This window comes from Haliotis rubra, unplaced genomic scaffold, assembly GCF_003918875.1.
Source record: "Haliotis rubra isolate DU_JTF1 unplaced genomic scaffold, ASM391887v1 Scf292, whole genome shotgun sequence".
Lineage (NCBI taxonomy): Eukaryota > Metazoa > Mollusca > Gastropoda > Lepetellida > Haliotidae > Haliotis > Haliotis rubra.
The window spans coordinates 228,293-255,438 of record NW_025766960.1 but is presented as its reverse complement, the minus strand read 5'-3'; the positions used below and the strand labels follow the sequence as shown (position 1 = coordinate 255,438).

At 40.0% G+C, this 27,146-nt stretch overlaps 2 protein-coding genes across 2 annotated transcripts; both read right to left on the bottom strand.

Moving 5' to 3' along the window:
- Positions 1 to 379: 379 nt before the first annotated feature.
- LOC124282110 lies at positions 380 to 8,883 on the bottom strand. Its single transcript, XM_046718080.1, has 4 exons — positions 8,642 to 8,883; positions 6,112 to 6,220; positions 1,958 to 2,118; positions 380 to 680 (listed from the first exon to the last, which is right to left on the bottom strand). Exons 1-4 carry the CDS (start codon positions 8,691 to 8,693, stop codon positions 547 to 549), a joined length of 456 nt encoding a protein of 151 aa, XP_046574036.1. The 5' UTR covers positions 8,694 to 8,883; the 3' UTR covers positions 380 to 546.
- A 6,890-nt stretch (positions 8,884 to 15,773) lies between these two features.
- On the bottom strand, positions 15,774 to 26,685 carry LOC124282109 (cysteine and tyrosine-rich protein 1-like). Its single transcript, XM_046718079.1, has 4 exons — positions 26,573 to 26,685; positions 20,352 to 20,430; positions 19,289 to 19,452; positions 15,774 to 17,160 (listed from the first exon to the last, which is right to left on the bottom strand). The coding sequence occupies exons 1-4, from the start codon at positions 26,628 to 26,630 to the stop codon at positions 17,006 to 17,008; spliced, it is 456 nt and encodes a 151-aa protein (XP_046574035.1). The 5' UTR covers positions 26,631 to 26,685; the 3' UTR covers positions 15,774 to 17,005.
- Between the last annotated feature and the right edge of the window lie 461 nt (positions 26,686 to 27,146).

Below are 27,146 nucleotides of genomic sequence, written 5' to 3'. Positions count from 1 at the left end.
CATTTAAAACCAAGGCACATGGAACACAGGCAAATATACGGTTCCCAAAGCAACACCTTGAGCATCAAACAAATAAATGCAATCGTATATGTAATACATAAGAGCTGTCAGTGACAAAGGAAAGGGACCCATTCAGAGACCCGGGTTAGAATTGGTCCCGAACCACCAATCTACTACGGGTTAACAGAACGAACCCACAAGGTCCTCCAACAAACAAATCCACTTCGATCATCCTGACCTTCCTGACAGAATTACCCGTGAAGATCCGGGTTAGAATTGTTCTTCAGTAACCCATGCTTGTCGTTAGGGGCGACTAACGGGATCGGGTGGTCAGGCTCGCTGACTTGGTTGACACATGTCATCGGTTCCCAATTGCGCTGATCGATGCTCATGCTGTTGATCACTGGATTGTCTGGTCCAGACTCGATTATTTACATATAATATAGATACAATATTGCCGAATGATGAATGTTAAACAACAAACAAAAACAAAGGCAATGTGATGTTTGACATCAATTTGAAATACAATCCCGAGTCGCGTAGCATTCACGTGCCGTCACCAGGAACTGTTCGTTGGGAGATATCCTTGTCAAATTTTGGCCTTGGAAACAGTGGGGGTTTAAGCGTTAGTCTTGCCGACAGAGGACCGGGGTTCTCGACTTGTAACCTTTGAGCAGGATCTGCAGAAGAATAATTAGATCATGAGGAATGAAGAAAAGATCTAAAATTTCTCTATTTCATTAATACGTTTTTAACATTCGTGTGCGGTCAAAACATCCAAACAGCTATTTTTATGAGTGGAGAGTGGGTTGGGTTTTACGTCGCTTAGAACAGTATTCCAGTTACATCAGGACATTTCAGCTTCAGTGACAGAAATGTCTGAAATGACGCAGGTCTTCGAGAGAGTGAGTGGCGGAGGACACCAGAAATTTGATTCACACACTGAACCCTTGTGGGGAATCGAACCCAGGCCTTCGGCGTGACGAGCGAACGCTTTAACCACCAGGCATAAGCTCTTTGCCATTTACCTCTTTGGTGACACCAACAAGCAGAGGTATGGTTTTTGACAAACCTAGAAAGACTGACTGACTGAGTTTAGTTTTACGCCGCTTTTAGCGATATTCCAGCACTATGACGGCGGGGGACACCAGAAATAGGCTTCACACATTGTGCCCATGTGGGGAATCGAACCCGGGTCTTCAGCGTGACGAGCCAACGCTTTAACCACTAGGCTACCCCACCGCCCCCAAACCTAGAAAGATAATCGCGACCAAACGGGATTTTGAACACACAATCATAGGTTACCCAACGGACGTACCTCTGCATAGTGAACTGCATTTTCAGACGGCTGGGCCAATAGTGCCCCTCTGCGATTAGAGGTGTGGAAGAAGTTAAACCCATTTCTTTGTAGATTTTCCACAATCAGGACAATGAACATGTTGGGGTTAAACCTGGGTTCACTTCATATCAACTGTATAGGCACTAATTTCAATCAAAATATCGTAAATTTTATTTTTCATCATAGAGTTAGGATAGATTGCTATTTGAAACGGACCTGTGTTGGTCTTTCCGAAGCTTGGGCGATGGGGTAGCCTAGTGGTTAAAGCGTTTGCTCGTCACGCTGAAGTCCCGAGTTTGATTCCTCACATGGATGCAATATGTGAAGCCCGTTTCTGGGGCCCCCTGCTGTGATATTGCTGGAATATTGCTAAAGGCGGTGTAAAATTGAACTCACTCACTCTCTTTCTGCAGCTTACGGAGGCCAATAAACTGACTTTTAATAGAAAGGACACACATGTTTGGGGAGAATATTTTTCAAAACAGAACAAACCTCCCCCAAAACACGATGTTTGTGACTTATAAATCACATTTGGAAAATAAAATAATTAAATCCACAAGCACCTAATGTGTACGTTAGTTCCTAGGCTGCCCATAACAATATTACGAGATGACTTAACTTGAGCTGAGCGACCTTTGTTCCGGCGCCGGGTGTTGTCGAGCACTGGGTCCACTGTCCTGTGTTTCCGATTCTGGTATTTCACGACGGCCAGAATGATGGCGAGAATGATGCAGATGAAGACGACGCAGCCAAAGGCAATCGCAGCGATGGCGACACCACTGTGAAAGTAAGCAAACGATCTACTACACAGCTACGTACATAACGCTATCTTGAATACACAATGCCATTTAGAAAGTGGTCAAACGTAACATATGTTATATTTGGGATTACACTTTAAGGCATAGTACAGATTCTAGAACTTTGGTGGGTTGAGTCCCATCCGGGATTCGAACCCACACCCTCAGAGTCAAGTGGAAACTGCGATGGATGGCTGAGTGGGTTAGACTGGCTGACTTTGTGTGCTGCAGCTTAGGTGCCCGACTCTGTAAATTGCAGCGCAAACGGAAGTATAAGCCTGTATTGCCTCAAAGGTGTGTAAGTCTATAACACCTGTGGGTGGGCATTCGCTACCCTTTATTCTGGCTCTAGACCTCTGGTACACCATGTTTTTCACACCAACTGCATGTTAAAGCGAGACGGGCATTCTCATTTGGAACATACAGTATTAATTTGGGGTCAATAGCGAAACGAAATAATATCAGTATATCACAACGCCCATGTTTGACGATGGCTAAATACGAAACATTAATAGAGGGAGATGTTTAATACGAGAACCATACTGCAGTGTTTCGGTGATTGTTTTCAGGCCTGTAACGTTTTGATAACGTTTGTTGGTCAGATCCTGCTGTCAAGCTTGTACTTTATTGTGTTAGGGTAATTTATTCTATCGTTCTCGTGGTTGGTAGACTGTCAGTTGTACCTGAAGTCATTCTACAAGGAATAAAAGGCATTTCGTTGATCGCTTTTTGTCGCTGTGTAATAGGACAATTGTCGCTTGCACATTCTTGATTTAATCTATCTGGTCTGCCCATATGGTAATAAAGGTCCAGTGGAGATCCGGGTAGGCTTGGTCTTTAGCAACGCATGTTTGTCATAAGAGGCGACAAATGGGATCGGGTGGTCAGGCTCGCTGACTTGGTTGAAGCATGTCAACGAATCTAAATTGCGAAGATCGATGCTGATGATGTAAATCACTGGTTTGTCTGGTCCAGACTCGATTATTTACAGGCCTTCGTCACACATCTGGAATATTGCTGAGTGAGGCCTTACATTACAAACAAACGAACTGTAGAACTAAGAAGAAGGATGTGTATGGTTTAAGGTGTACATAACTAAATCTTAAGGTACTGAGTGATTTCACCTAAATGTTGGATGGAAATATTGGTGAGGCAGTACACGGTCAACATAACCCGATTTGGAACGACGGTGTTAACCTGGAGTGAGTGAGTATGTCTGTTAGGCTTTTAGCATTACTTCAGCAGGGAACACCAGAAATGAGTGAGTGAATTTAGTGTTACGCCGCAGTTAACAATATTCCAGCAATATCACGGCGGGGGACACCAGAAATGGGCTTCACACATTGTACCCATGTGGGGAATCGAACCCGGGTCTTCGGCGTGACGAGCGGGCGCTTTAACCACTGGGCTATCCCACCGCCCCACACCAGAAATGGGCTTCACACATTGTACCCATGTTGGGAGTCGAACCCGGGTCTTCGGCGTGACGAGCGGGCGCTTTAACCACTGGGCTACCCCACCGCCCCACACCAGAAATGGGCTTCAAACATTGTACCCATGTTGGGAATCGAACCCGGGTCTTCGGCGTGACGAGCGAACGCTTTAACCACTGGGCTACCCCACCGCCCATGTTTAAACTGGAGCCGATTATAAAAACCCTAATGGGGCTGTCTCTGTTTAGTTATCACACCGACAACCCCCAGAAAATAGATACAGTGAAACCTCTTTAATCCGGACACCGCACTGTCTGGCCGGCGAGGAACATCACTATACATAAATACCAACACCATTGCTTTGTAATAACGATTCGTAAACCCGGAATTGTGTTAAACCAAACGGTGTCACATGAATCGTCTTCTGGATTAACTGGATTATTAAATATCTGAAGTGAGTGAGTTAGTGAGTTTGGTTTTACGTTGATTCTAACAATACCACGACGGGGGACACCAGGAAATGGCTTCACACACTGTACCCAAGTGGGGAATCGAACCAGGATCTTCAGCGGGATGGGCGAACGCTTTAGCAACTAGGCTACCCTGAAGTGACCCAGGTAATAAATGCATTGTGATTTTGGTTGAAACTGGGTGATAGGAAGGGTTTTGTGAGGCCTATTCTGGGACAGAACCTATGATCATTATCGGTCATTACAAAGCATTTGAAAATACTCATGTAAACTAACGTCACAAAAACCCCAAAATTTGGCAAGTAAAACAAAATTAAATTGCTGAAAGAAGATACTTTAAATTAGAATAAACGCAAAGCCAAATCCAAGTCTCAAACCCCACACAGGTGTTTTGAAAATGTGATTTTTCTCTCAGAAAACACGTTATTTACGTGTATTGAAATTGCACATGCGCAAACGGTATAAAAACTGTTCAGTTTACACGTGAGAGATGCATTATTAAGAAAAACCACAAGAAATGCCAAGGTTAAGTGAGAGGGTTAACACAAAATCAGCGTGAGAGGGTCGTAGGAATGCTGCTGATAAAGACACCACAGACCCATGCACAAGAACATTGAACTACTCCCGTAATACTGTGGGCAACTTGAACCAGCGATTCAGAATAACAGGTCGGACAACAGAAAGGCCACGAATAGCAGACCAAGGGTGACCATGCCCCCCAGGCCTCGTCGTGCAAAACTTTCTGAAGGTCGCTCTCCAGACCGTAATCCCATACAGCACCTTTGGGATATCATGGACAATTCGACGACGACAACAACTTCCAAAAAGCGGGATGAACTCTGTGGCCCAGGTTGGACAGCTTAGTGGTTAAAGCGTCCGCTCGTCACGCCAAAGACAGGCCACACTTTGCTGTGTCATCTATCATTCCACTATAGTTCCTTATTCTAAATTCAGAAGACATGTTTGACAAAGGCAGAGATGCCAACCCTAACTTAGCCAAGTTAGTATTTTGGCCAAAAACTGATGCAAAAATTAGTATTTTTTGACCAAAATTAGTATTAATTTTCGAAAGGATTTTCATATTTAATATAAAAATATATAGGTATTCTAAGAACTTGTTATTAACATTGTACTCACCAAAATCAGTAGTAGTAGTATCCCTTTAGCTTGCTTGGGAAATGCAGTGTTGGGTCATGTGAATCTAACTTCGGTTTTGTAATATCTTTTCATCTCTGTGACCCAATCGATCTCAAACTGTGCAAGTGGATGTTTTGTCAGACAACCTCGATCGATTGGGTCATTGGATGAAGAGATATTTACAAAAAAACGGGTCCACATGCATTTCATGCCAAACTATAGCTGGATACTGAATACAATGTGGTTGAAATTAATTGTGTACGTCCTATTTTTAAATCTAATTTAATGTCTTTATTTTTACAAAATTCGTATATTTTCACTGATATCGTAGTCGCGTTTTTTGGAGGTTTTTTTTCGTAACAAATTTGTCATATGGGTTGGCATCTCTGTAAGGGGTATACTTGGCCCATGGATATCTGAATCATATTTCATTCACCAAAAGTGATTATGGATTAGTAAACAAGCTTACGTGAATAATGTTTAATTACAGTTATACATAAATACAACAAATATGAGATAATATACAGCATGATAAGAGAGCAAGCAACCTGTGTATATTACATCTTATTTACCCATCAAATGTATGATTGAATGTTTACATCTTATGGTAACATGATTTGGACAGATGAAGAACTAATGCAATGTGTCTTCATAGGATTGGCGGCAGGAGCATGATGGATTTAGAGATATATGCCGTTAAAACATGTATGCATTCAAATCACTACACCCAAGTCAGAGGCAAGAATGGACTATTTGGCAAAAAATGATGTGTACCAAATGTTAAGTCAAAACTACTGTTGGTTTGATGTTTGCAGTAACTTGCTCTCCCCCTTGGAATATTGGTAAATGCTTCGTAAACCTAATCTCACTCACTCACTCAAAGCTGTATCAAAATGATCTCAATCATCCACTTGCTGCACTGCAGGTCAATTTACCTCATACAACAGTCTGCATCTTCACCCTCTCCACAACACCCGGTGTCGCAGTCAAAGTGCCTGGCATCCCCAGCGGAGTTCAAGGCAATGCACGTCTCACCCCGAACACCTATAACAAGACAACTGATGTTAAACTGAGTGGGTTAACGGTCGCTTTGAACAGTATTCCAGTTACACGGTGCGTCACAAACCTAGAAATTTCATCCGGGATTCGATCCATGATCAGAGGTTCCATGGGAGCCCAAGGGACACAACTCTTACTATTTATTGCGGTGCCTAAGATGACTGGGTCACCCGTGTCTCTTTAAAGTTACTAAACACATCACACTGACACGTCTCCTTAACAAGAGGCACAAATACCGGATAATGACTTATCGTACAAACGCGGAACAAACGCAAAAGGTAGCTCAAAATGTGTGTATTTGGATTTGTCATATTTGACACGAAAACATTGACAAGAACCTCAACCTTTTTATCATCTATTTTGCATTGAAAATATTTTCAGTATGTGTCATATATACTAGGTACATAAAGAAACTGTGTATACAAAAATTTAAAATCTAAATTTATCAAACCTCTGTAGACACATAAGGATTTAAACTCAGAGATTAGTGACATGTATACAACATGCATGCACGTGCCACGTTCCGTAACGTCAGTGGGTTCGTCCTTGAGACGTGCAATACGTTGTTGCACGTGCATTCCGGGAAAGAGAAACAGAACAAATGAATACCACACAATACTGTCACTTTGGAAAGCTCAACCCCTGCCCTTGCGATCGTTCAAAAAATTAAACGGCTATTGAAACGCATAGCATGCCAAGGCTCACGTCTGCACAACGTCATGAAGCCATTGGGATGGTCCGTGGGGGAATGTCTCAACGACAAGTGGCTGCACATTTCCACTGCCACCGGAACACCATTTCTACACTGGTGAGACGCTACCAGAACACAAATGACGTCATCGATCGGCCACGTTCTGGACGTTCACGTGTAACAACGCCAAGACAGGACAGATGGATAAGGGTGACCCATCTTCGCCACAGGTTTCAGACTGCAGTGATGACTGCCCGAACCATCCCAGGACTTCGCCGTATCCACCCCAACACAGTTCGACAACGTTTACGTCATCACGGGATCAGACCACGACGTCCCGCCATACGGCCTATCCTGACACAACGTCATCGACAAGCTCGCCGAATGTGGTGCCGAAATCATGTCCGCAGACCCTTGTTTTGGTGGAGAAATGTTGTTTTTAACATTTCCCATAGTGATGGACGTCAACGTGCCTATAGACGCGTGGGAGAACGTTATGCACAGGCCTGTGTTTTGGAGAGGAATCTTTGGTGATGGTTCCGTGATGATTTGGGGTGGATTAACAGCACGCCAAAGAACTCCTTTGGTGATTGTTCAGGGCAACTTAACTGGTGTGGGCTACAGGGATCAGATTCTTCGACCTGTAGCAATTCCTTTTTCTGCAACGTCATGGCCCTAGGTTAACATTCCAACAGGACAATGCCCGCCCTCATACGGCAAGGGTTGCTATGGATTTCTTGCAACACCACAACCTTGACTTACTGCCTTGGCCTGCAAATTCACCGGATCTCTCCCCGATAGAGCATGTTTGGGACGAGATGGATCGACGTCTACGCCGTCTTCCTCATCCGCCAGATAACGTCCTTGACCTTGCAACAGAACTTGAGAGAATCTGGCTTGACATCCCACAAGCCTTCCTTGCACGTTTGATAGGCTATATGCGTCGTCGATGCACTGCTGTTCTCAATGCCGATTGTGGACATACCCGTTATTGAGCTTGTGACATGGTCGTTTGACTCCTGTCCCGCTTGTGGACTCGTGACGTCATTGTGATTGACTTTTCAATTGAAATTCTCCCGACTTGTTATGGTCTCATGATCCCTCCATTAAAGATTACATGTACCTTTGACATTGTTATCGTACTTATCAATTGGGATAATAGTTTGACAATGCACAGTTTCTTTATGTGGCTAGTATACAACATATTAACCAATTGGAAAGTATGACGACAATGTGGGTATAGATGCCACTTGTTCAATCCGTTAATTCTCACCTTTGATATTTTGGTAGCACGTTTATGAGCATGAAGTTTTCAGTTGCAAGAACCAACTTTGACAGTTCGAGACAAAAGGGTAAATTTGTACTTATAATAAATTATTAATAGGGTTTAGGTGACTCTAAAATGAGTTCGACACAACCGGGAATTCGACACATCTAGTTAGAGACATCGGGGTAAAAATATTAATATCAGGAAATCGGCAGGTACCGAGAGATTAGTTCGACATAACCGAGGTTTCGTCTCAACCGAGTTCGAGACATTGGGGTTCGACTATATATTTTCATGTTATTAAGCATTCACGTATTTGTTTGGGGGTAAAAAATATATACACACACTAATATACACTGAAATTTATTTATCAGATAGGTGACTGTTACAAGGAGTGTTAATAGAATAAATTGGATATCTAACAAGGTAGTCTGAAGTTTGCACTTACCCTGAAAGTTCAGTAAAACAACGACTAAAAAACACGATGTCCTTCCTGTCATGTTTTACATTCAGCGGTGTCTCGTGACGTCATCTGCGACTTGGAGGCCAAACATTATTCAGATGAACAATTTACATTTCTTCATTTACGTCAATGGCTAGAGACAAAGATATTACACCGAATGCAGACCAACTGAGCTGTGTAAAACTTGAAACTAACACCTGTACTGCTTCTTGTAGGTCTGCTCGCGACGCCAACAGTCGTGTGATATAATGTATATCGATCTCTCCTATCTTTGCTTCTTATCTAAAGCTAGGGTCGTAATTTATCTCATTCTGCCATTCAACTTCCTTAATAATGATTGCTGGTTGAAAGGTTATCTTACGTTTCAAACCCGGAATCGTGTGTGAGATTAAGGTTGGTCTTTACACAGAAAAGCATGTTTGTTTATCTAGTCATTCATTCTAATTTTATCATTTCCAGTTATATATCTTTTGTCTAATTACACTTGTAATCCAACCACAAATGCTTGTCAAAATCTGTGCCATAGGACATATTTATTTATTATCTTTTTCCTTGTTATCGTGATTTTCTTTAAGTGCTGGCTTCCATGTGGCTTCCATGTGTATCATTGTTTGGCCTGCATATTTGTTATTTGTTGTTCTAACATGTACATATATGCTCCCTGCCTCATACCCTTCATTCACCTGATAAAGGAGCAAAGGTATACTCCGAAACGTTGTGTTCCTCATAATAAAGAAGTTGACATCCATAACACCCCGCCCCCAAACCAAACCAAAAACAACAAAAAAACCCCAAAAACAACCAATCAAACCAAACCAAAAAACCCCCTAACCAAACCAAACAAAATCTCTCTTCCTCATGTGTATCACTTCTAAATGCCATTCAAAGACGAGGTTGCAGTTGTTTTTGTATTTTTTCCATAAGGCCTTTATTAATTACTTGGTTTACTAATTTTTTTAAAGAAATATTAGGTCGGTAGGGAGGAAAGAAATAAGAGGGAATATGGAGATATTATTTGCACACTTGAGTCTGTCGTGGTGTTATGAGTTCTGACGATTTGTGTGATTACTTTTGTATAATATAAAATGGTTCATGGGAATATTTGGAAGGTATAATTTGCTATTTTTTATTTATTTATATCAGGTCAGCGGCATTTAATGGCAAAAAATAAATAAATGTAAAACAATTTTCTTCACATGTCGGGTCGGCGGATCCGTAAAAAAGTAATACAAAAAAGAGACTAATGTGCTTTTTTCTTCGTGCATTTGTAACACAAACAAACTGAGCCCAAACACCTTTGTAACAGGACATGTAGTACTATGTGGTAGAGTCTGAAGCAAAGAAAGAATTAATTGGAATTGAAGCTGATCATGACTTTTTTGGTAGTGGCTGTTGCGATCTTGGTCGATTTTACAACACTTTGAAATAACCGTTTTATTATACAAAATAGAAGGGACAAAACCATTTCCATATCATTAAGATAACTCTGCTAAAAGCAGAGTCGACCGAATGATTTTGACTATATCATGAATATGCATTTGTTTCAGCAGTTTCACAGTTATAGGATGGTGGTGTGTAAACAATCGTGTCCGGATCAGACAATCCAATTATTGACACAAAAGACTGTTATACAGTTGAAATGCCAATGGTGATGATATATCCAGTGACACACTATTCGTGATAATTGTTTTTTCGGAAGCCACTTTAACTGTCTATGGTATATAGAGCATGTTGACCTATCACGTTTCCAGTAAAGCAGTTACACAAATTGTGAGCAAGTCACATTCACCAGATACTGTGGTGCAGAAGATATGGTACAAATGTTTCGGTAAGATCCCTTAAATCGTAACCCAGTCGGGTAGAACGATTCTCATGCTGTTGATAACTGGATTGTCTGGTCCAGACTCGATTATTTATAGACCGCCGCCATATAGCTGGAATATTGCTGAGTGCGACGTTAAACAAGAAACAAACAAGGCCCCTAAAGGGAATAAACTATCGAGGCAGTTACCTCCCTTTTCAGACATGAATAGAGAACGCGTGACAGCACCTTGTTACTAGTGGACTATAAAAAGCCACTGTTTCGTAAATGGGGACATTCTTTTATACAGGCGGGCTTGGTTTTCGTTACGCACATCGGGACTGGACCCTGGACGAGCTGTGTTAAAAAGCTTTGATCAAAGCGATCAAATCAGCTGTTAATTCATTTACTGCATGCTTATCTTGACTAATGTTGCCCATATATACTAATTTACCCCCCCGATGTGTAGTTCTGTTTGTAAGCATCCACCAATAATTTCATTGTTGAAGCTAGTTTTTTCCATATACTGATTAATTGTTTTCCGCAGATTGTGAGGACATGATTCAGATGTGTAATAGGTACCACCAAACATGCAATGACTTCTATACTGATATCATACACAGAATGTTAGTTATGTTCTACGTGTATACCTTCGACAAAATGTATAGAATTGACAAAATGATAGTGAAGGTTTAATTACAATAAATGTCTGTCAAATTAACTCTGTAATCCTGATTGAATACTGTTGATTAATTTGTGTATAGTTGCCATTGGTACTACCCGCCATTCCGCCTGGAGATCAAAAACAAGCTTAGGCCACATTGACGGGTGCTGAGTCTTCTAATTTTTCTTTTGAGACATGCCACTCTTGTTCTAATCCAGTCATGTCAAGCGTGTTAGTGGGCAAGGGCCCCGTTTCACAAACGGGTTTACGTGGATGATAAACAACGTGATGAGGAATGAACCATACATGTCCTGCCTCACCATCTACTTCTTCAATCGGGACCTTTTCAGCATTATTCTTGGACAGTATGTCCTTCATGAAAGTCAGATAATCTTCTTTGAACTTGTCATCTTTCAGAAATCTTTTCTTCAAACTGTCAAGGCGCTTTCGAACTTGAGCACTGTTGTTGGCCAGAGTCTCTAAATGGTAGATAAATGTAATAATTTCCATCTCGATAGCTTGTAGATTCATTCACTTTGCTCAGAAACAGTTTGTCTTCTTGGGATAATTCGGCTTTATCGTCGATAGATCTTTCAGGAAAATCCAAGTTAATGCTTTTGCTAACCAGTGTGTCCCAGGCAGCACTTTCTTCTATGGTCTTCACACTGAGCATTTCAGTTCTCATGGAGAGATGATTCTCAGTCTTGGTTTTACAGCTTGCAGGTCGGACTACATTCCAGAGGATCCAGCCTAATCGCGTTCTGGTAGTATGTGGGCTACTCGGAGGACCAACTTTAGCTTCAAGAGGAGAGTAGGCGTCTGGGACATTTCCACCGATGAGTAGGTCAACTCCTGATACCAGTCTTGGTACTTCAAGGTGAGACCATTTTGCAAAGCCAGAGTCCTTTGGAATATGTTGACTTGTAACTGGAATCCTACTTCTTGTGTATACTGTGGGAAGATCAACAGTATTCTTTAAATCCATGTCGTGGACTTTAAGACCAGAGATGGCATGAACGGTAGAGATATGTGGCTCTCCTAATGTATCTATGGTGATTTCTACTACCTTTTCTTGATTTTCCATTAGATCCAAGTTTGTTTTTTTTTAATTTTTTTTTTTTTTAAAATGTTTTTTTAATTTTAAAAAAAATTTTTTTTCCAAGATCCAAGTTTGTTCATGAGAGCTTCCGAACAAAAGGAAACTGTACTTCCTGGGTCTAAGAAGGCATATGTAGATACGATTTTCAAAGAGTCTCTGAATGAAACCTGGACAGGTACAACAGTAAGAGTACACTCACTTCATTAGCTTGCCCTGTACAAGCACTTACGGTCTTCAAACTTGTGTTGTGGTCAATGTTCAGGTGAGTTGCGTGCTTGCCATCACATCGCTGACACTTGACATTCTTGCTGCACTCGTTGCTTCGATGTCCTCGGGTGAAACAGTGAAAACAGAGGCCCATAGATTTCAGGAAGTCAATACGTTCTATGTTAGGTTTGGAGGCTAACACTTGGCAGAATCTACGAGATGTCCAGGGCCTAGATTTTCGAAGCTCTCTTAGCGCTAAGATAGTCGTAAGTTAATGGTAATGTATGGCACTTACGACTATCTTAGCGCTAAGACAGCTTCGAAAATCTAGGCCCAGACTTGTAACAGTAGACACATGTCTTGGTACCATTGATCTGAGGCCTGAGACTGTAGAAAGTCATGGGTTTATTTTCAAACGTGTTTGTCTTTACCAGTTCAGTACCAAATGTCACAATCGGTCTGGGAGCTGATGGTTTTCTGTAAGGCGGCTGCGACTTGATGTCAGGTTTCATGTCTTCCTTTACATACATCGGGTCTGTGGCCTTTAGTGCTTAAGTTCGTACAAAGTGGGGGCGGTGGGGTAGCCTAATGGTTAAAGCGTTGGCTCGTCACGCCGAAGACCCGGGTTCGAATCCCCACATGGGCACAATGTGTGAAGCCCATTTCTGGTGTCCCCCGCCGTGATGTTGGTGGAATATTGCTAAAAGCGGCGTAAAACCAAACTCAGTCAGTGAGTCAGTCATACAAGGTGAACATGGTCAGAAAATTCAACACCCCTTCTGGATTGACGGAGGTTTATGACAATACTTCTCCATATTTCTTGACAGTGAAATGGAAGTTTCATGGCTAACTTGCGAATGTCTGGGTATTCTAGAACCTTAACTGCATGTAGCCTAACATCATTCTGACACTCATTCAAGAACACAGAATATTCATCCAAAGCTTTAACATTGTCCGGTTTGATGTTCGGCCAACACATAGCTTTCTTAATCAAAGTGCTAGCAATTATCTCTTGGTTGCCATACCTAGACTCAAGTTCACCCATTGCAGCATGACAACCATCTCTTGCATCTAAGTAGCTGAAGCTTCCAACAACTTGATGAGCCTCCCCTATTGTGAACTGCTCTAAGTAGCACATGAGTTCATCTTTGGAGCTAGAGTTAGTGACTATCTTGGTTCGAAACTGACGCATAAACTTCTGGTATTCTAGGGGATTTCCACTAAATTTCTGGATGTCCGGTACTGGCTTCCTAAGTTGTTAAACTACTGACATGAAAACATCTTGTGGATAACTATAACTTCTAGATGGAAGAAAAGAGGAATTTCTTGTATTCAAACCTGTGTCTTCAGGACTGTAGACTGGCTTAGTTTCTATAACTGGCTCAGATTTCAATGGAGGGTCAATATTCATTCGTCACCACTCGCCCCTTTCCGTAACCTCCAAGAAGACTCGTCACCCACTCGATACTTGTTATGTGCGAAAATACGACAAACCAATCAGAACGCGCGTAAATGAGCGCGGTGCTTTGATAAAATAATCCCGAGTACTTAAAACGTTTATGGCATTATGTCATTGTTTAAAAAATCATGAAAAATATATATCGTCATATTGAAAGTACAAAGAACGTAGCTAAAAGGATTTTGCTGCCTTTTGTGAAGTTTTTAATAAGAATCACACGATTGACGGTGAGAGATTCAAATACACACACGTGCATTTGTTGACATAACAGCTCTCATGGGTCCAACTGAGTGTATTTCTGACGATCTTGCGGGCTTGTTACGCAGATTGTACGTGCGCTTTGACCAATTTTAGGAATTGTAATTATAATCGCTACCAGTTTCAAAACAATAATATCGTATTTGTATGTAACTAATCAACCTGAATCTTTAACATTGGGCTTATATTTCATATCTCTGAGGATATTTTAGTCTGACTGTTTTTTGGTCATTCATATTTTTTTCGGCGAATTCATTTAAAATTCCGCCAGGGGTGTGACAGCAAGGTTACACGAATGTTCAGTTTGAGAAATATTTTAAAGTCATTTTTGAGTATCTGCTTTGGGACTTAATGTAGCTGAATTTTGTTTATTTTATTTGTATATTCAATAAAACAAATCCCATTTGTGATGATTAAACCCTATTAAGAACCCTATTAATTAACATAATTGGAAATATAAGGTGAACAGCTGGTAATAATTACATTAGAATATGTATTTAACAAATATGTTTTTCTCCTTCTTTTAGTTGTATCAAAGAGGTTTAATTCTTTAAAATAAATAATTGAAAAAACCCAAAAACAACAACCTAGCAATACAATGTACATGTGCTTCGGTGATTTTTAGAAACATTGGAATCAAACAGGGATAGAGTTATCGTTCTTGTTTAAAGTAGTTCTGACGTTCATGCGCCAATATGAAATCCTTCCAGAGGGGCACGAGTCGCTATTCGGCTTGTCCCGGAATAACACGAGTTGGTCACGAATGGGTCAATATTGTCAGTTTCTTTCCTACTTGAAGTTGTATCTTCAGGTCCCACACTATCCACGTCGTCATATGAGCGAAATATTCTCAAGTACGACGTAAAACCCAATTTCACCTCACCACCCACACTATCCTGATCATTTTCAAAGTCATTCAATACTCTTGATTTAGCTTGACAAACCTCACTTTGTGTCTGTAGCTCTAACTCCTCCTCTTTAATCTGAATGTCTAATTTAGCCTGTTCAATCCTTTGTTTCTCTTTAAGAGCCCTTTTCCTAGCTTCAAGTTCTGCTTGCTTCTGTTTCTCATGTAACATAGCTGAGGAAACTTTACTTGCACGTGACGATTTTCCACTATTAACAGATAGTGACTTCTTGCTAAAATTGTTTTCCCAGAATGCTCACTCATAGCCTGACTTGCTCTTTGTTCCAATAAATACTGCTCTATAGTTGTCTTGATTCTCAACAGAATCTTATCTTGTGTCCCTACTTCTTCCTTAAAATATGACAACGCTGGCTCTTCTAATAACTGTATGTATTCTTCTCTAGCAGCATAGCGAACTTCCTCAACAGTAAACTTAGTTAAAACCCCTGTAACAATAACTAAGTTGATATGATGATAGTCTCTTTCAAGTTGATGGAAAATTTACTGTACCCTTTCACCCTTGATTTCTAGAGCAGTACATAAACCTTTTCTGGTCAGCATTCTTGATTCCAATTCCTTCTAATTTCTAAGTTCTTACAATTTCTTTCAAAGTCCACTTGTTCTCCAATATCCAGAAATAGCAATGTCCAATAAAGCAAATGTCCAGTAATGTGAATGTCCAGTAGTGTCAATGCTATGTTGCGAACAACATGATTCTTGTGTATTGTATGTATCACTTTATTCAATGTCCATCTGTTCAACATGTCCATCCATTTCCAATTCTAATTCTAATATTCATATTCAGTTCATGTTGCCTTTTACAGTAGATTAACTGAAAATAGTAGAAGAACTAAATAAGTTTTAGGAAATAATAAGCCATTAACAGAATTTAACTTGCTAAATGAACAAATGGCTGTACTGCCACTTCCCAAACTCATTCAAAAGACAAAAGCACAAAATATTCTTATATGCTCCTAAGCACATTTGAAATACAATAAAACATTAAAAGCATGAAAACTTCTTCAAAAGCACTGAGAAAATGTTAACCTTATGCCATGAAAACATGTATTCACATAATTTTGACCAACTTACAACTTGCCACAAAATTACCAAATAAAGCAAAATTCCTACGCAAAAAGTACCATGACTTACATGAAAAAATAAATTAAAGTTACTTTAACAAATTACAATTCATGAAATATGAAAACTACAATAATTATGCTCACCACTACTTTGGACATTCTCATGGTTGTTGTTTACCGTGCAAGCACATGGCCTAAAGCGGCATGCCCTGAGGCAGTTACCTCTCTTTTTGAGGGTTATTAAAAATGTGACAATGGTGTTAAACGAAATAAGAGTAAATTACACTTGGTTAACTAAAAAACTAGAAATGTAATGAAAAAATATTTTGAAAAATAAAGTTTTAGGAAAATAAGTGTTTTGACCGTCTATGGGAAAACATTTGGTGTTGAGTAACCTGTAATGAGCGATCGATTTCAGCCAGGTAGAAACAAAAACTTTCCACTGATAGTTTTCTAAACATAGTAAAAGTGTATTGCATTCACCTTTCTAATAGATACACTTTAGTTCATGGTATTGGACATGATGAAAAGTTATTAAATAACATTTTTCATAACAAAATACCATAAGGTTGACATAGGGGTCAGCCGTGGATATTCTGAATGATATGAAAATAACCATCAATAGCAACATAAGAACTCATAACTATAAGCAGGTAAACGGACAGCAGATACATGTGAGACAATGAACCTTTATATGTATTTTAGGATACATACAACAGACGGTATTTATGCCTGTTTGTCTGTTGTTTAACACCACACTCAAGATTCAAGCTATGTGGTACTACGCTTAGATTGAATATTGTGATAATTTATTGTCTTTTAACGTGATGACAATTAGTTCCGCTGAGATATCCCCTAGTGTTTGTACCAGTTTATGATTTTTCCTGGTAGGTAGGAGGGTGGGTGCTGTAATCAGGGGGTGGGGATGCAGCCCCTGGAGGTGGGTAGGCGGAGTAAGGGTCGTAACCGGGGGATCCTTGCGGTGCGGGGTATACGAACGAGCTACTCTGAGTTTGTCCACTGCTGTCTGAAAAAAATACATATGTGTTAAACCGATCTATGTTATGTTTCTCTTAACTCAATCTTAACTAGAAAGTGTTTTTACTCGTAAAAATAGATGTCTCCCCCTTCACCCAATTCAACGTAAAGACCTTCAATTTCAAAATCTCTGAGCATGTTTTGCAATATATACAGAGAAAATTCATGGTGCTCTATAGTAGATGCGTCTCAGCGTACTCCCCAGGGAGTTGAGATTGATAATACGACGTGCCGTTGAGATTGACATCCAGTGATCGAGGGAAAAACAAAGCGCCTTTGAGCAGTTGAGCTGGATATCGGCGCTATATATGTATGTATGTATGTATGTATGTATGTATGTATGTATGTATGTATGTATGTATGTATGTATGTATGTATGTATGTATGTATGTATGTATGTATGTATGTATGTATGTATGTATGTATGTATGTACGTACGTATGTATGTATTAAGTATACAAAATTTGGTGAAGATGGGTGAAGTGGTTTTAGAGTTATGCGCCGAACACAAACCCTACCCTTCAAAATGACCAAGTCCAAATTTGATGCCATTGAAACAGAAAATTAAAAAAATTGAAAGAAAATGCACATCTACACGTTTTGGAGAGGCAGTATAGCAAATTTGGTGAAGAAGGGTCAATTAGTTCAGAATTATGCTCCGGAAACGAACTTTACCCTTCAAAAAGACAAAGTCCAAATTGTTGCCATAAAAACAGAAAAATAATGAAATTGAAAAAAATAATAACTCAAATCCCCAAACGGCTCATCTACATGATATGGAGAGGCAGTATAGCAGATTTGGTGAAGATGGGTCAATTAGTTTCAGAATTATGCTCCGGAAACGAACTTTACCCTTCAAATGACAAAGTCCAAATTATTGCCATAAAAATAGAAAAATAATGAAATTGAAAAAAAATAATAACTCAAACCCCCAAACGGCTCATCTACATGATATGGAGAGGCAGTATAGCAGATTTGGTGAAGATGGGTCAATTAGTTTCAGAATTATGCTCCGGAAACGAACTTTACCCTTCAAATGACAATGTCAAAATTGTTGCAATGAAAACAGATAAAAATGAAATTGAAAAAAAAATATCTCAAACCCCCAAACGGCTCATCTACATGATATGGAGAGGCAGTATAGCAGATTTGGTGAAGATGGGTCAATTAGTTCAGAATTATGCTCCGGAAACGAACTTTACCCTTCAAAAAGACAAAGTCCAAATTGTTGCCATTGAAACAGAAAATTAAAAAAATTGAAAGAAAATGCACATCTACACGTTTTGGAGAGGCAGTATAGCAGATTTGGTGAAGATGGGTCAATTAGTTCAGAATTATGCTCCGGAAACGAACTTTACCCTTCAAAAAGACAAAGTCCAAATTATTGCCATAAAAACAGAAAAATAATGAAATTGAAAAAAATAATAACTCAAACCCCCAAACGGCTCATCTACATGATATGGAGAGGCAGTATAGCAGATTTGGTGAAGATGGGTCAATTAGTTTCAGAATTATGCTCCGGAAACGAACTTTACCCTTCAAATGACAATGTCAAAATTGTTGCAATGAAAACAGATAAAAATGAAATTGAAAAAAAAAATTACTCAAACCCCCAAACGGCTCATGTACATGATATGGAGAGGCAGTATAGCAGATTTGGTGAAGATGGGTCAATTAGTTTCAGAATTATGCTCCGGAAACGAACTTTACCCTTCAAAAAGACAAAGTCCAAATTGAAAAAAATCCCTGAAACCCCCCAAAGGCACATCTACATGATATGGAGAGGCAGTATAGCAAATTTGGTGAAGATTGATCAAGTTTTAGAGCTATGTTCCGGAAACAATTGGAACGCCAACGCCGACGGACACTCAACCCAAAACAATATGTCTCCCTACCCAAAACAATATGTCTCCCGACCCTTCGGGGGCAGACATAAATACATATAGAGAGAGGCCGATTCACTGACATTAAATACTTCAATCTCTGACCGGGATCGGGTGGTCAGGCTCTCTGACTTGGTTGACACATGTCATCGTATCCCAGTTGCGTAGAGTGATGCAATCGCGTATGCACTTTTGTTACTATTCACCATTAGATCTCGCCATGCTCACACTTACTTGTGGCTGTGAAATGAGAGTGTACCGCCAGACCCGGGGCAGGTCGAGTGGCAGCGATCACACGACCAGGTCTGGTATTCTTCTTCAACAAGCATGCGATGATAACAACGACCCCGATGATGGTAACTACGCCAAACGTCACGCCCACACCCAGATACACGTAGCTGAAAATAGAAGGGAGACAATTTAACAGATTATGGTGAAAACAGCTTTTACGGATAGCATATGAGATCATATGAGGTCACCGAATTATAAACATAGATAGATAGATAGATAGATACAGTAGTGTTATATATATCTATATATATATCTATGTATAAAATATACAAAAGTATAATTTTGTAACTTTCTCAATGTAACTCAGTATGTATTTGTGCACTGAAACCATAATGCATACACGTCCACCACTATTGTTTCTAACTATGACGTCAAAAACACGATGACGTCACAAACGTAACCTTACTGTCACCCATGACTACGTTTTACGTCTCCCGCTATTGTCACTAACTGCTTAACGTCATACGCATGATGACGACATAGCTATTACCGTTATGTGTCGCCTATGACGACACTCAGCTTTCATTGTACACCTGAAGAGCCGTTGAACGGCCAAAGATCTTGTGCAGATATAAAGGAGATTTGACAAGAAGAAATATCTGGACTCATATTTTATATATTGATTGCTTATACACCTGCAGAAATCACTTGTTTATATCTATCTATCTATCTATATATATATATATACTGACCAGCAATAAAACGCAACTCAGAATTCATGAAAATTATGCTTTTTCATCATGAGTTTGGATTTGATACACTAACACAATTATTTTGATTTCTTGAATTGCGTTTGTTTTGCTGGTCAGTATATATGCTACAACAGCACTTCTCTATCTTTCTATGTATCTATTTATCTCGTCAGTCAACCTTTGACCTCAGACAGTGGATATTTCAATATACGTATGAACCTTCATGCAGAACCTTACTAATCTCACGTAGCTTTAAGCATACGATAGGTGACACCTTTTAAACAGACAGATGAATCTTTTTCGGTAATACTTACTAATTGTAACCTGCACAACACTCCCAGTTGCAGCATCCATATTTACAGTTGTAGTCATTCCAACATTTTTCGCAGGTACCTACAACATGTTCTTAATATGAAACATGGATGCAAGACAATACCCAGACTTGACTACTGCCGGACGTTTTCTTCCGGTTCAGTGAGTTAAGTATTTTTAGGAAATGTCAGCAAAGATTGCATTTTATGCGCAAACTGATATCTTTTAACATCAAAAGGTGATGCTGTTTTTTTGTCGTTGTTTTGTTGAAATTATTAATGTCAAAAGCAAACCTTCAATCTCAACAAAACCTTTTTAATTGTAAGTAAAATCTCTGGGGTGGCTGTTTCGGATTTACCATCTCTTTTTAATTCCCGTGTTCCTAACCTCGCTGAGAGATTCTTATCTGATCCCAGCCACGTTTTATTTTCTGAATACAATATTTTACCTTCAGGCCGCTGATACCAAATGCCACGTTTTAAAACAAAAAGAGTTCAAAATCATTTTATTCCAGCAAGTATTCGACTTTTAAATGACTGTTAACTTTGTCTGTCTGTTTTGTGTTTTCTTAACCTTTATGCCATTTTTAATATTTAATGATGTGATCACTTTCAAATGTAAAAAGAATTCCCCTCGGGGTAATAAAGTATTGTCATTGTGATCAAAGGGAGAAACGGCAGTGAAAAATTTAAGACGCCTTGGGGGAAAATGACAGTCTAAGAGCTATAGGTAGGGTGACGTTGCTCGTTGATTATGCGTCCATAGAATTACCAGGCACACCAATCAAGTGAAAGAACGTCCGACCCCTAAATAAGACCCATTGCCATTGAAGCTGGCATAACAATTTAAATCAGAGTACATTAAAACGTCTTCTACTTTCCATTATGTAAAATTTTGTGCACAATAAATATAAAGATCACCAGTCATCTAGATTTACATTTCATCACTATTCTCAGTTTGTACACATTTCAGTCATCATACATTATTACAAAAGTTTCTGGTGTCCCCCGCCGTGATGTTGCTGGAATATTGCTAAAAGCGGCGTAAAACCATACTCACTCACTCACTATTACAAAAGTAGCGGATATTTAATGAAAAGCGGTCACAACTATTCCTGTTTATCGTTAATGAAATATATTACAGTGTAACTTGGAATCTGACTGAGACTTGCAGTAGTCGGTGTTTTGTTAGATTATCGGCCAAAACACCCCGCTGTCCAGTACGTCATTGTTCCGTGAAACGTCTAATCAGGCGCGTAGCCAGAAAAATGTGAGAGTGTGAGCACAAATGATGAAACATTTTGAAATCAGGGTGGTATACCACATCTAAAAGTAAAACATTCTTCTGAACACAAGTTAATGTTAAGGCAAACAGCAATTCCATGGTAAAACATGCAAACCATAAAGATCCTGACCAAAAAAATATTGTAAATAGTAAAGTACCAAAACAACTTAAAGATAACTCGAAAACACTTCAACTTGAAAGCATAGGGTGGATCTCATGACGATTGAGAGGATTCAACAAACTATCAAAGCAACAATAGGTCATCACAGATGTTGGTCACAGAGAAGAGCCAGTCGTCTAGTTTGACCTTGTGCGAATATGTCAATGACTTTGTCAATGTCTACCACGAAATCACGATGTACGTGAATAAGTGCAAGTGCAGACAATCTGCCAGTTAACATTGTTGACCTGAGGTAAGTCTTAATGCGTCTCATTGCGCTGAAAGAACGTTCAGCTGTTGCAGAGGACTCTGGCATTGTCTCCAAGGTTTTCACGGCCACATGGATGTGAGGATAAAGATCCGCCTTGGCAAAGTCGAGAGTTGTTAGCAGACAAGATGGCCTTTCTTCAATGGCTACGTCCTACCAACGGCATTTCCACCGTCACACTTCAACATTCAGCTGCTCAATGTCGCTTTAACGCGGTTCAACAAATTGTTGAAACATCCTCCCTACAATTTCATCAGTAAGGTTGTACAGTGAGCTAGACACTAAGTACCGTGCTTCAAAGCGACCAGTAGGTACAATCAACCACTGCTCCATTTCCTGAGAGACGTGGTCAAGAAGAGGGAGGTTTCTCTTCCAGTACATCATTGGCGTTGGAGCAGGCGCATTGCCCCGCATTTTCCGACGGCCAACACACCGTGGCATACTAGGGGCCAGCTCTTATTTTCTTGCAAGCTGTGAGGCATCGTCAAACAGTTCTTGCCATACATCATCATCCTCACGGATTTGCCGGAGACTGCTAATGACAACTGATGCCTCACTGGAAGCTTTAATTAAGTCAATACTAGGAGACTGTAACAGTTTCGATAACGTTTATAGAACGAACGATTTCGGACTGAAGTGTCAGCCTGTTTCCAGACATAATCTAGTGCATAGTGTAGACACAACATGTTTTCTCTATAAATGATCAGCGAGGCAAGGTGCGTTCAGGTACCACGGCACTATACCAGAAACCACCCTGGAAAAATGAAAACAAATTAAATGTTAATTTTTTTAGCATCTTGAATCTTTTTTTTTCAATTTTAAAGTGTAAGCACGTGCTTTTTGTGCTACGCTGTAGCTACGCCACTGCTAATTGGTTAAAAAAGGTAATGCCGGAAATGCTTGGAAAACGCTTTTGGGCTTCAATATCAATATGATGAATTTGACACAAGATAAAAGCACATACATGATACATGTACGACTCTACCTAGTTGGATATTAAAGCTCAGATGAAAAAATGCACTTGAGGAGTGACTTCACAGGAGGAAATTTTGGCGTTTTAACAACATTCGTAAATATTCTACGTACAAACTGTAGTTTTGAAATACAGACTATAATTATTCATATAGCCTCAACTAATTAAATTACATATATGATTGTAAAAATGACATAAATGATAGTTTCACTTCGTGTATGAGCACTGAACTGGCAACATGCGACTTGATATCTCTGCAGAACAATTAATTTATACCAGTATTTCATACTGGAGAAACAAGAGGGAAACCTCTCGTCAGCTATGACAGGGTTTACTATAGAATGTGTAACGCCCTTAATTTGACATATAGTCAGGTTTACAAAATTGTAAACAAATCAGTTATCTCAGGGGTCGTGTCAAAATCAAAACCAGGTAGGAAACACAAACTGGATAGCTTTGATAAGGGTGTCATACGCCGTGCAGTTTATAAACTGTATGAACGCAAAATCCCACTGACGTGTGCTAAATACAAGATGAGATCAAAGATACAATAAATGTCTCGAAAACAACACTTATTGTAGCTCTGGTAGAAATGGGGTTCAGGTACACCAAAAGGGGAGATGACAGAGCTGTGTTTGGAGAAAAGTACTCAATCCTGTCCATGCGATCAGCTTATCTCAGAACAGTTGAAGAATACCGCAATTTGGGGGTTCAAATTATATACCTTGATGAAACCTGGTGTAATAAAAATGACTCAACCGATCGGATGAGGCTTCCTTCAGAGTTTCTTTAAAGCACCAGTGTTACCATTAGGCAAAGGTAGACGCCTGATCATCTTGCATACTGGTACCCGTAGCAATGGACTGATTGGGGGTTGTGACTTTGTTTTTGAGGCCAAGAAATCTGATGGTGATAGCGAAATGAATGGGTAGGTCTTTTTGGATTGGTTCGAACATCAGCTTTTACCGCAGCTGGACGTACCAAGCGTTATCATTTTGGATAACGCCAGTTACCATAACCTGCGTGTCCCTGGTACCATCACACCCACCATGAGCAATCTCAAGGCTAACTTGCAGGATTTTCTCACTTACTGTAACGTTCCTTACAGGCAATCAGAAACAAAGCCCCAGCTCATGGAAAACATCCGGCAGCACAAAAAGCCAATCCAGTACATCACTAACGAACTAGTTGCAAAACAAGGCCACATAGTTCTGTGTACACCAGTACGGCACTGTGAGCTCAAACCCATCGAGCTGATCTGGGGTAACTGTAAGAATTTGATTGCTCGCAATAATACCACATTCAAGCTTTCAAGCGTTAAAGAGCTTGTGTATGCTTCTTTTGCGAGAATTACTCCAGAAGTGTGGCAAAAGGCTGAAGACCGTGTTCTCAAAATCGAGGACGAATACCGTCTGCAGGACGGCGTTAACGTCAGCCGAGTTGCACCTGTTGTAATTCCGCTAGAGTCCTCGACCAGCAGTTATACTGACACTTGATATTTTGAGACGGTCCCTGGCATGTGCTGCCCGTGCGTTACATGAACGCTGTCACCCTGTCTGCCTGCCAGGTGGGTCACAGTATAGTTTATTTCTTAGAAGTGTTTCTACCATGGAATTTTGCCTATGTTTTTCGATATTTTACGAGTAATCATTATGAATAGGGAATGGTACACCGTGATCGTGATATGCCATATTAGGTCGAGTTGGTATGAATGATTATATCAGCCATTATCAAATAATTGCCAAGAAGCATTGTCCAAGCATTTCTGGCCTAACTTTTTTAGTAAATCGCGTGAATCCGCCTGTATTCGCAAGACATTTCAGGATTAGACGAGGTAATCTCATATCTAAATGTCAACTTCATTCCATCCCATTCTTCCTGCAGGACAGCGCCATGTTCATCGAGAGTGGTCGATTGTTGTTGACAATGACGTAGGCGCCGTGCAAGGATATCCCAGACACATTCGATGGCTACTCGGATGGCGAGTCGTACCCCTCTCGTGGCCATGTTCACGACTGAGCCTTGTCTAAGCGCAAACAAGAAAATAGTCTGGGACATACAATTTCCAAGGAAAGATTACTGTCAATTTCCAAACACGGCTACTCTTACAAAACGCAAATTAATTTATAATACAACACGAACGTCACTTTATGTAAGTTCCTTATGTCGTTAACAAATATCAGTAACAAGTTTGTAATCATGGAAATAACAATGAAAATCGATAATCGCAAAGAAACTATTTGACATCATTTCACATTTTACCACGCGTACTGGTTTGCCACGATTCTTGGCAATAATGGCGTACTATACATGTACGAGTTTTCTTGTAGGACACGGAAAGAGGCGAGTGGGTTGAATGGGTTGACAAGTTACTCCTGTGTCATCCTGAAACACAAAACGACGTCCAAGTCGGCGTGCAGACGGTACCACGTGCTCCTCCGTGATGTTGTCACGGTAGTACAGCCCAGTGTCATGTGAATAGCATGTTATTCACAGTTATTCACAGTGAACCCACTAAACACCATTACTGAGCCACCCCTGAAACGACCGTTTTGTCTGACATTAACGGCATGAAAACGCCCATGCCGTGTACGCCACGCTCTGTTGCGCATGTCTACGAAGTACCAAGTAAACTTTGATTCATCCGGAAACAACGTTTGCCCAACGACGATTGGTCCAGCGTTTGAAAACCTGTGCAAATTTTCCATCAGTGTTCAAACGGTTGACTTCAAGCCCTATTCTTTCTTACACTTGCAGGTTCCAAGAACCGTTGGTTTGTTTGGTGTTTAACAAACTATCACAGTGACTGTATTTATTTATTTATTTATTTTATTTATTATTTATTTCATCAGTGAATGTCAGCCGGCGTCCAATACTTAGTTATACTCAAATAAAAAACAGACAAACACTTCCTGAAAAAAGAATAAGAAAAAGCCACATTTTGCCTCACTCATTTAAGTCATGTTCATGAAATCAGTTACCTTATAGCATGAATATAGTTAGTTAGTATATGTCATTATTCTACTTTGTCCTTTGATTCTATAAACAAATACCCGGAGCGATAGACGTTGATTGCCCAAAAGTTGGACAAATGTAAACGTTTATATATACACAGTGCCATTTAGAAAGTTGTCAAATGTATGTTATATTTGGAATTACACGTTTTCAGTAAAGTAAAGATTCTAGTACTTATGTTCGGTTGAGTCCCATCCGAGATTCGAACCAACGCCCTCAGAGTCAGGCACCTAATCGCCAGCACACAAAGTCAGCCTTCTAACCCATTAAGCCATCGCGGCTTCCACTTGACGCTGAGGGCGTGGGTTCGAATCCAGCATGGGACTCACCCCATCAAAAGTACTAGAATCTGTACTTTACTAAGAAAGTGTATAGCATATGTTACAAATATATGATATAGTGTCAAAATTAAGGGACGTACAAAAATACTTCGAGTTATCCAAGGTTAGACACAAACGCGAAATGTTGACTGAAGAAGAAACACACAAGGACAACGATAACGCTGTTAGATTGTATGACCTACCATAGCCGAATGACGACACCAGGACGAGAGTACATAGAAGGGCCTTCATGCTCTCCATACTTCTAGATCTGGTCTAATGTTTAGTCGTAGTTCCCCCTGTTGCTAGGGACGCGATATCCAGGAAGTTACATATGCATGAACTAACAGGAGTCGCAGTATAAGATCACGTCAAATGGAGAATGTGTAATGACATATGAGGACAAAATACTCAGCCGACTACACAGCTTATCAGTATATCCCTCACACGGAAAGCACAGATACTGTAGGCATATAGTATTACATTTGATCTTATCTTAAAACGGCTCACTGGAAGCCAAGTCTTGCTCCATGCGCTCTTTGTGTAAACGCAAAAAGATATTACCCAAATGCTGATATTTGAGAAGCACAACAGTGTTGTCACCATGTTTCATTGTGACAACAAAAGGGTCAGTGTTGTCACCATGTTTCACAATACAAATCAAAACATCATTGATCCCAGGACAAATGGGCTATTCTAAAATATCTTGGATCACCTAAATATTAGGTTTAACTTCCGCAGTTACAATGCTACAATCGTAATAAAAAGAATCATTAA